Source organism: Cucumis melo, chromosome 2 (genome assembly GCF_025177605.1).
Source record: "Cucumis melo cultivar AY chromosome 2, USDA_Cmelo_AY_1.0, whole genome shotgun sequence".
Taxonomy (NCBI): domain Eukaryota; kingdom Viridiplantae; phylum Streptophyta; class Magnoliopsida; order Cucurbitales; family Cucurbitaceae; genus Cucumis; species Cucumis melo.
This window is the reverse complement of record NC_066858.1, coordinates 5386545-5397412: the sequence shown is the minus strand read 5'-3', so window position 1 is coordinate 5397412 and position 10868 is coordinate 5386545. Positions and strand designations below refer to the sequence as shown.

The following is a 10868-nucleotide window of genomic DNA, read 5'->3' as shown; positions in this document are numbered from 1 at the left end:
TACGTTTATATCAAGCACAATTGGCATTGATTGAAGTTGAACAAACAAACACTCCACCAGTTGATCCTTCCACTCCATCAGGTATTAATATGATATGTAAGTATATTTCTTATATGTTACTGGAATTATCTAAAATATTTTTTACTTTTAGGATCTCAATCACGAACTAAAAAGTGAGGAAGGGGTGTGAAAGGGTATGGCTGAAACATAGAACTGGACAAGTTTGTAGAAAAACATGGAAAGATCAAAATAGAGATTAACGAAGAGGAAGGAAAACCAGTAACTTTTTTCGCCCCTAAAATTACGTTAGTCATTGGTACTGCAGTTCGAAACACTATGCCATTGAGTTGTGAGAACTGGAAGGCGGTACCTATAGATGTGAGGGAGCTAGTGATTGATCGGTTGGAGGTACGTTTATGTTTCTTTTATGCATTCTTATACTATTTTAAATGTAAAAGTGGTCCATTTATACATATATTATTGAATATGCAGACACATTTTGAATTTGACCCCACTAACATGGTTGTGAGAAAATACTTGGAAGAAAAAAATGCATAATACTTTTAGAGAATTCATAGTAGGCTTGTACAAATTTTACTGTGAATTTGATTATCCTATTGAAGCTCGTGCCAATCCACCAAACAAGATAACACGTGAGGATTGTAACATCATGTGTGATAAATGGGAAATAGATGCATGGAAGGTATGTTTTTCTTAGTTCAACAAATTGTTTTACATAAATATTGTGTATTTGTTCTAAGAAAAAATGAGAGAAAAACAAAAGAAATCGCTCTGCTATCAAGTTCAACCATGTCACTAGGGCTAAGTCATTTCTCTAAGTTCGACATGAATTGGTATGATGCATTCTAATTATCTTTTGTACTATTGTATGAGTTTTTCTTGTAATCTTAATTGCATTCTCTTTATAGAAAAAGAAAAAAAAAGTTGTGATGTTGATGAGGTAGAGGTATTCCATTAAACACATTTTTATTAAAAAGAAAGATGGATCAATGATAAGGTTAAAGATGTATACATAAATTTGTTTTATCATAAATAAGTAAATTCATGTGTTATTAAATATATTAAATTTAACTAGATCTTTCATATAGATGGAAATGCAACGAATCATTATAGAGTCAACTGAAGCTAGTGTTCAAACGATCTTTAGTGTGAAGGCATGCAAAATTGTATTAGGGAGTTGCTCAATGCAAACTGTCAACCCAAAAAGTGGTGAATCATTAAGTAGTAATGTGTCATCTACACGTGAGAAAGAGAAGAATGAGATGACATACCTTAAAGAAGCAAATGAAAAGTTAACATGAACTTGCAAAATGAGAACGAAGGTGAGCTGATACAAAAGTTGGATCTAAGAGAAGAAGAGGAAGAGAACGCACCTTCAAAAACATAGGTTTTAATTTTTCTAAACTAAAATTTAAAAGATTATATTGTTAAAACATGTTTTAATATTATGTGTGGCTATCCTACAGTTACAATAGCCAATCATGCATACATTTCACATTTACTTTCGTACTTAGTTGAAATATTTTGTGGCTATCCTGCAGTTACGTTAGCCAATCATGCACATAGTGACATTTCACAATTAGGTTTTTAGATGGTCTGTATAAGTATCACTTAAACACTTAGACACTTGAGCCAATTGCATCTTGTTCGAACCTTCACTTTTTTTTAGGATTTTAAGCTTGCCGTTTTGATGGAAAATTATGAAATTTTTAGGTCTTTGGATGTTTTGAAACATACATGACATTTAAAGTATATGACATATTTTTAGCTTCTTGGATGGTTTATAGAAGTATCACTTAGACAATTTTTAGATTTATTGTAGTTGGTTTTGTATTTTGTGATCACACTTAGGCATTTGAAACTTGTTTTGTAGGTCGGCTTTGAGAGTTAAGACACTTTTTAACACATTTTTTCAGTTAGACTATAGTTCCAAAGTCGCACTTGGGGCATGTAATAGTTGTTTTAAGAGTTAAAATGTCATCTAGACACTTTTTGAGGGCTTTTTAGGTTGATTTTGGGTTTGAAATTCACACTTAGGCCATTTGTATCTTGTTTTAACATTTTTAGGACATTCTTTTGGGGTTTTGGATGGTTTGAAACATATGAGACTTTTTGTCTTAAAGTACATATGTCATTTGTTTTTGGATGTTTTTATACTTATTCATTTGAAACAAGTAGTTAAGATTTATTATGTTCTTATTCATTTTAATGTTCCTTTTTTAGGTTTATGTAGTTTGAAGGAGCTGAGAATGACTATTTTTTTAAGACTTTCTGACTGAGGTAACAATTTTTTTTTGTGTATTTAATATACTTTTTATTCATTTTGGTGACCAGAAAACCTATTTTTTCTGACGTGATGATGATCGTCGACAAAAGTACCTTTCAACGGACGTTTTTTTCGTGGCCAGAAATATCTTTTTTTGCTCGCAACTTTAATTGGTGTGGACAGTTCTACCGACGCAACATCAACAACATGAGCAAAGAAAATGACGACAATGTTTCAGCCACGAAACGTGTCCACGCCAAAAAAAAACGTCGGTAGAAACTCTATCGATGTTTTTCTTAAGATCTGCCAACGTTTTTCTACGTCGACGAAGACGAAAATTCTTGTAATGATATAACTAAAAAAAAACCTAATTTTCTAGAATTAAGTTATTAACCTGAAAGGCAAAAGGGAAGCCATATAGGCTATAGAACTTCAGGGACTTCTTGTTTGGTGGCTTATTCTTATGCATGGTCACTTTTTCCCTCAGTGCCTCTTTCAAGCTAGCTAAGATCGCTCGATCCATATCAACTCACCTCAGTCATAGCTTACTAAATCCTCCAAGTCATCCATGAGGCCTAACATGGCCGAGTCCGTGTGTTGTCTCATCTCCCTCTCCATCATGGCCAATTCAATGAAATAGAAGAGCAACAACTTCACGACATCCTCGTCGCTCTCAAAAGTTAGGGTCGAGTACTCTTTTTCCAGCTCTGACCTATTCATGCTAGACCTATTGTCCACGTACAAGTACCTTAATCTCTTATCCTCTTCAAACTGGACGAGACATCTCAGCCTAAACCTCAACTTCGTGATGGTATCATAATCCTCCCACCCAAAGGAGACCTTTTGGTCGAGTAATTTAAAAGAGATAATTAACATCGTCTGGTTCGTCTTCCACCTCTTTCAAAAGGATGTAGAGGCAAAGCGCAATCCATTGAACACCAGCTTCACATCTAGGAAATGACCAAATAGGATTTTCTGAACATGTGTATCTGCATAGGTGTTAGCTTTTTTTTTTTCTATGTTTGACATTGTCATTGCTAAGTGCGAACAACATGTCAAGTTGACCAAGAAAAAGTCCTTAAAGTTGATTTTTGTGACAAGAGGCATCTGCAAGACAAAAAAACAAGCGTAACATGTAAACTTTAGTTTCATGATTATACAATAAAATCCTAATATTGTATATAACAATAATTGCCAAGATCTTTGAACTAGATAATTTTACAAATTGAATTTAGATAAAGAACAACATACCTTGATCCATGAATAATCTTCTTGAGGAATTGTGTTTCTCTCACTTGCCTTTCTTTAGGAGATTTAGGTTTCTTGACGGGAAGAATAAATTACGTAATGAGGCAGTGAGACGACCGATCCTTAAGGTTCTATTTATAGACACCATCCATCATAATGTTTAATTAAGGCATTATCTTTTAACCTAGTGGGCCTAATAAAATAATAGACACAAAAGAGATAAATAACATATAATGCAATTGGGCCACATTAATAATACTATTATATTTAAAATAAATCTAACACAACAAAGCACAATCAATATTCTGTGTTAAATCTCGAGACCATCTTGGGGCATTATCGGCTGAGAGCAACACGATTAAGCAATTGAAGTCGGACAACATTGCAGAGGGATGCCACGAGATAAGGGTTTTACATACATTCTATAATGTATCTTGGTTTAATCTCAGGAAAAATTGTCCAGGAGATTACCCCACAAAATGCATGTGAAACATATTAGATCTCAGGACTCCTTGAATAAATCTCGAGAAAATTTCATAGATCTCGATCGAGATTCCTCATATGCACGTGCCCATATTAATGAAATTGTCGAGATTCATTAAACAAAACCACCACCCTTAACTTAAATTTTAGTTCACATCCAACTACATCATAACACCAACTAAAATGTTTCCCATCCATCTCAGATTTCAAACTAAAGCCTAGAAACATAAACTAAAAACTAAACCCTAAACTATGGAATAGTTCAAAGTAATTCACCTTGAGATATTTGAGTTCAGGGATCACTTATTCAAATTTAACAGAAAAATAAGAGAAATTCATTCGATCTTGGGAGCAATCTCGTTTAGTTCTCGACCAAAATGAGCAAAGTGTTTAGGGTTTAGGGTTTTGTGAGAGTATTTAAAGTTCGAGCTTCCAAGGGTATTTTAGTCATTTGATAAAATGCACAATCTCAGTGTCGTACCTAATCGAGATGACTCGAGAAATTACATTGAACAAGAATTTTAAGCATCTCAGACCAATGTTGCCTAAGTATAATTAGTTACTCATGGTATTCTCGATTGAAATTGCCCCGAGTTTTAACGCATAATACTGAGTATGAGGTGCACTTCGTAGACTTTTGACTTTAGAATAATTTTGCTTACAATCTTTTATTCTTTCGGAGCATCCGCAAGAACAACCTTAAAAAATGTTGATTTAAACTAACATGCATTGTATTTGTGTTAGCTATTTAATGGAATGTCTATCAAATAAGTCAACCAACAACCACCTCAACTTATATTCTTAAATTTAGCCGTCAATTCAACTTAGCCACCATAAAGTTATTAATATATGATGGAGAATCATTAAGACAAGGTGAGATCAAGAAAGATTTTGAAGAGATAGAATGGAAGATTTAGAAGAGGTAGAAGATCACCACAATGATATCAAAAAGAACTCAAATAAGTCATGTCAAACACTACACCAAATATTCATCACTCCAGAATTGTTGCAAAGGGGACTAATTAATAAGGTATTGTACTCACAAATTCATATTTTTGGGAGCATGATAACTTGGACTAATTAATAAGGTATTGTACTCACAAATTCATATTTTTGGGAGCATGATAACTTGTTAATAATTAAACATAATGGTAACCAATTAGATAATTTATACAACATTTCAGGGAGCAAATATTAAAATTGGAGATCCAAAGGGAAAGAAACTAAAAACGAGTCAGTCTCAGCTTAAATGAACACAGTGTTTGGGGCTTTGTGAGAATATCGTCTTCCAAAAGTAATTTAGTCATTTGATAAATCTTTTTATTTTTAAATAAAAAACATAATCTCGATGTTAATCACGATGGAGGTCGACCGATAAATTACATTGAAATAGTATTTTAAAATTTGTGAAGAATCTCAAGTCGAGGTTGACCGAGATTGATCGAAAAAAACTAAATTACGATTTTTTCGTAAGCGTACACTTCTGTCACTTTCCCTTTTACCTTCTCTTTATAATTTGCTATTCCTCCTATCACCCAACATTTTGGGGAGTGGTGTCCATTTATTTAAGCCTTACGGTGCATTTAGGATTTTGAGTTGGATCACTCAAGCAAGCATGATGGTTTAGCTTGGTTAAGCCTAGTGCATTTAGAACAATGCTTTAAAAGGTAGTAGTAATAAACCAATTACTTGCAAGTCTAGACCATTTAAAAACCTATATGTGCATGCAAATCTCTATAAAAAGCCAAATACTTTTGGTGCTACATTAATTTTCCACGAACAAAAATATGAAAAATGATTTTCCATTTGGATATAAGCAATGAAGTTGCTAGTAAATGTACCTGAATGATGAAAGGCTGAGAGTTTGAAGCTGAAGTTAATATAGAAGTCTAGCAAATGCAGATTAGCTTCTATTGAAAATGACCAATTTTCACATACACCAAAATACATTACCAATAATCGTTACACGAACAAGTTCCATCTTTAAAATGGTGATATCGAATTCGATCCCTAACGATAATCTCCCTATCATATACCTTTGAAATGAACTTTATCGCTAGATGACAGTCATTACATACTCTCAAGTTCTTCACAATACGAATCGGGGTTTTGGGTGTTGTATTCATCAACCCAAAGGCAATGGCTAACTTCTCACTGTGCTTTAACAAAGCTGTTTCTCTGTCTTCATTGTCGTCGATGTCAAGCAAAACTTCTCCGGATTCAGGGACGTAACCAGCAATCTTCAACTTGGTGATCATCTCGTCTAAGAACAAATAGAGTTGTTTCGTTTGAGGATGAGACCGATCACCGACGAGAAATTGATGGAACATCCCATTCAACTCGATGGAGCTGCAACCTGGAGTTTTCTTTTTCCCACTTACTGCAATTTTCTCCCTTAAGGTTCTTGCTTCATTCCAATTCCCGGTCAAAGAATATATATTTGCTAATAGAACATGGCAACCCAGATGGTTAGGATCCAACTCTTTAACAATTTTCCCAATTCTCTCTCCCATTTCAACATCCTTATGGATTTTGCAAGCACTAAGCAATGCACCCCATATAGCAACATCTGGTGTCAAATGCATACTTGATATGATCTCTTCAGCTTCCTTCAAGCGCCCGGCACGTCCTAGTAGATCGACCAAACAGCCGTAATGCTCTAACACAGGTTTGACTCCGTAATGACTCACCATTGATTCAAAATAGTATCTTCCTTCCTTAACTCTATTACCATGACTACAAGCATTTAACAATGAAACAAATGTAACTTTATTGGGAGAAACCTTTTCAATCTTCATTTGTTCAAAAACCTCAATTGCTTCCTTAGATTTTCCATGCACAGCAAACCCACCAATCATGGCATTCCAAGGCCAAACCTTTCGCATCAACTGTGGATTGCTGTTGAAAAGCTTTGATGCAAACTCTAACTCTCCACATTTTGCATACATATCGATCAGTCCGGCCAGCAACCGCTCGTTCATCTGAATATTGTTTTTTTTAATATAAACGTGCATCCATCTTCCTTGATCCAATGCCACAAGATTAGCACAGGCAGCAAGGGCACTGGCTAATGTGTGTTCGTTTGGGCTCATCCCTTTTGCCAGCATGTTGTGGAAGATATCCAAAGCTTCCATGAAATGACCAACCTATGTATGAAGATCATGTTTCAGATTTTTTTTAAGCAATACGTAGAACTAAACACAATTCATAATAAACTCAGTAATTGCTTACCATTTGATCCCCATGGATGCAGGGGCAAGTTTGAGGAAACGGGACAGAAAAATACTTCTCTCTCGCAAAGAAAGTAAATATGGCTTCTCACTATGGCATAGCGTATACCAGCACAGTATTACTGTGTCAAGAAGTAACTACAATCATATAACGTTAAGATTTTGGATAAATTACAACTTCTACTAAGGTTTTTAAACTTTTATAAAGATTGTCTCTTATCCCTTACGCCACTGTTTGTTAATCATTTGGTTATACTCATCCCATCTTTAGATTTCTTGTTGAGTAATTAACTTGTAACAATATTTTCAGACACAAGCCAATTTTTTAAACTAAAAAAAGTCAGTTTTTAAAACTTAGTTCTTATTTTTGGAATATTCCAAAACATTCCACTCTTAGGCTTAACTTTCAAGAACCAATAACCAAAATTGAAATAGTTATCAAACAAGGCCTTAGCTTAATTTTAGAGAAAATAAGCCTAGCTTTCAAAAATCAATAACTAAAATCGAAATGGTGACCAAACACGGTCTTGACCTAAAATTTTTTCCAATAAGTTCCCATCATTGACAAAAAATCGACAGTTGAAAGGATGATTAGAAAATTTAAAAGTAAAGACCAAATAAACATAAACAAGGACATTTTCAGAAAAACATAACCTCGAAGTTTAAAGCCCGAACTTATAATCATGCCTAAAAATTTGAAACAATAAAATGAAAGAACTTCTGTTTTTCATGTAATTACCTGAAGACAACCAGAAATCATTGTTGTCCACGACACAACATCCCTTTCAGGCATTTCATCAAACAGCTGCCGAGCTTCATCCATTTTCCCCAATCTCGCATACCCACTAAGCATGATATTCCAGGAATACATATCTCTATAAGGACTCCATTCAAACACCTTTCTAGCATCCACAACAAAATCCAAATTCACATACATCCCAATCAACGCATTCGTCACAAACAGATTGTTTTCCAGACCAAGTTTAAGAGCATGAACACGAACTTGCTCCCCTTCCAGAACCCCAACACCACTGCCACAAGCCTTGAAGGCAAATGCAAAGGAATACTGATTGGGCACTAACCTTTCTTCGCGGATTAAAGAACGAAACCTCGTGAAAGAATCAGCAGAAGAAGTGGTTGAAAATGCAAGGACCTTGATAATGGTGTTGTAGAGGAAGAGATCTGGTTGAGGAAAATGGTCGAACACCATGTGGGCATAAGAAATTGGAGCGAATATTGAGGAAAGTTGTTTAAGGAGTTTATTAGTGGGGATTGGGTGTAGAATAAGGCCGCTGGTGATCAATTGGGCATGAACTTGTTTGATTTGGCGAAATGATTTGCATGAACCCAGTAAAAAGTCGCATCGTACCATTTTTCTGAAGACAGGGACTTACCGAAGAAGCTTGAAGAATATCACGTTGAGGGCGGCCCTGCATTTCGCCGTGTTAGTGAAAACAATATACACAAAATATTTAAAATTTTATACTTCTTTCCACTTTTTCATAAAGAAAAACCAGGGTTAATTTTAATATTCGGGTATTTTAAAAAATCTAACAAATCGTAAAAATATTTACCATTTATACAACAATTTTGAAAACCGTCCACAATAAAAAATACTGAAAATGCCTCATCAACCACGTCGTCAACACGTAATATATTTATACATGATCGTTTAGATTTGATTATTGTTTGATACACGATCGTTTAAATTTTGGTCATTTAGATTTAGTTACACAATGTTTAATTTTGTTACACCATTGTTTAATTTGGTTATACGGTCGTTTAAATTTGGTTACAGGATCGTTTAGATTGGGATAGTCAAATATAAACGATTTTTTTTTCAAAATTTGGTACACGGTTATTTAGATTTGGTAAACAAATCTTTTTAATTCTTTTGTGCATTATTGTTTATATTTTTTACACGATCGTTTATTTTTTTTATATGGTCGTCGTTTACTTTTTTTACACTATCTTTTACGGCTACTCCAATGTAGATGATTTTTTTCAACATTCATTATACACAATCTTTTAGATTTTACTATTTTTTGTACACGATCGTTTAGATTTGGTTAACCAAATTTAAACGACGTAAAAAAAGAGAGGAAAAGAAGAAAGACGATAGAAATAAAATGTAACGCCCCAAAATTTGGAATTTAACTTTATTATCTTCAGTGTAGTTATTGAAATTTTGGATGTTTTGAATTAAGCGATTTATGAATATTTGATTTTATTAGACATTAAGAAAATATCTAATGGTGGTGGTGCTTTGGAGTTGTGTTAATTGGATGTATTTGAGGAAACTTGATTAATTATATTTTGGTTGTGTAATTAATTAAGTTTGGAGGATAATATAATTATTTTATTTGGATAATAAAATTTGTAGAGATATTGTTTGTAGATAAAGATGATTGGTTGGTTGAGGAGGGAGATTATGTGATTTGTTTGGGAAAAGTTAAAAAGAAGATAAAAGGGAGATTTGGTGAGATTTATTCGAGGAGAGAGGATTTGTTGTTTTGAAATAATATAAGGAAAAGGAAAGAGAAATTTATATTGGTATTCTATTGGTGTTTAAATAGGCATAGGGATCCGTGCACAAAAAGGAAAAAAAAAAAGAGAAAAGAAGAAGAAACCCTAAATTTTCCTTCTCCTCCAGTCGCTGCCGTCACTGATGAACGTCGTGGTGTGAGTAGCCGCCGAATCGGTCCGTGCGCCATTCCCTGTTCGCAGCTCCGAGCCGAAGCGACGCCGTACGAGTTGCTTTCATCGTCGTCTGCACCGTTCCGTCATCCGCCGCCGCAATCCGTCGTCGACGGTTGGAGTTCGCCGCCACCTGGTCAGCGCCGCGTCATCGGAAGACCAAGCGCTCAGTCTGTCGCGTGCACCAAAAACCCGAGCTGCACCCACGCCTCTAGTCGCTCCGCGTCGCAAACCAACCCGACCCGCGACCTTCTCCACGAGCCGACCCGCACGCACTCCCGCGCCTACACTACAGTCGAGCCTCACGCACGCCCGTGCCTGCACTGTAGTCGAGCTGCATGCATGCCCGCGCTTGCATTGTTGCCGAGCTGCACGCTCGCATGAGCTACGTGCGCCTCAACCGAGCCGCGCCTTCTACCGTAAGCCGCGCCTGCGTCGCAGCCGAGCCGTCGAGCCAATTTTGAGCCACAAGCCTATTTTTGTCTTTTTCACCTGTTTTGGTAAGTTGATTGGGTTTTGGAATACCCAATTAAAATTAAAATTTTTGGATCTTAAATAATTTAATTTTGGGTTAAATTAAATTGTTTCTCTTAAATGACGTCTTGGACCATTTGATTTATTGAGCTGGGATTTCTCCAGTTAAGGGCTGACTTGTTGCAACCTCGACCTAGGGTAAGTTATTTCAATTAAATTCTTGGGTCCTTGGTCGTCTGATGATTAAGTTATGAAAATTTGTGTTTTCTAACCATTTAGGACTTACCTGCTTGGAAAGCGTGATTTTGCTGTTAGAACTCGTTTGGGCAAATCTCCAAGTGAGAGATTCTACTAATTACGAATGAAATTAAGAGATCGCATGTATTTGTAGTTATGCATACTGATGACTAGATTGATAATGACATGGCAATTAATGATGATATGATATG

General features: G+C 35.4%; 1 protein-coding gene across 1 annotated transcript; it reads right to left on the bottom strand.

The window, feature by feature from the left end:
- Positions 1-5894: 5894 nt before the first annotated feature.
- LOC103492046 (pentatricopeptide repeat-containing protein At5g66520-like) lies at positions 5895-8701 on the bottom strand. The gene is made up of 2 exons (XM_008452227.3): positions 7988-8701; positions 5895-7164 (listed from the first exon to the last, which is right to left on the bottom strand). Exons 1-2 carry the CDS (start codon positions 8618-8620, stop codon positions 5968-5970), a joined length of 1830 nt encoding a protein of 609 aa, XP_008450449.2. The 5' UTR covers positions 8621-8701; the 3' UTR covers positions 5895-5967.
- Positions 8702-10868: the final 2167 nt, after the last annotated feature.

What these genes read in the sequence shown, in the direction of transcription:
- LOC103492046 (XM_008452227.3), bottom strand. Translation starts at nt 8,620, where the DNA reads ATGGTACGATGCGACTTTTTACTGGGTTCATGCAAATCATTTCGCCAA. An exon ending in TGATTTCTGGTTGTCTTCAG is followed by an intron (nt 7,165 to 7,987) that starts GTAATTACATGA and finishes CTTCATACATAG; the next exon opens with GTTGGTCATTTCATGGAAGC.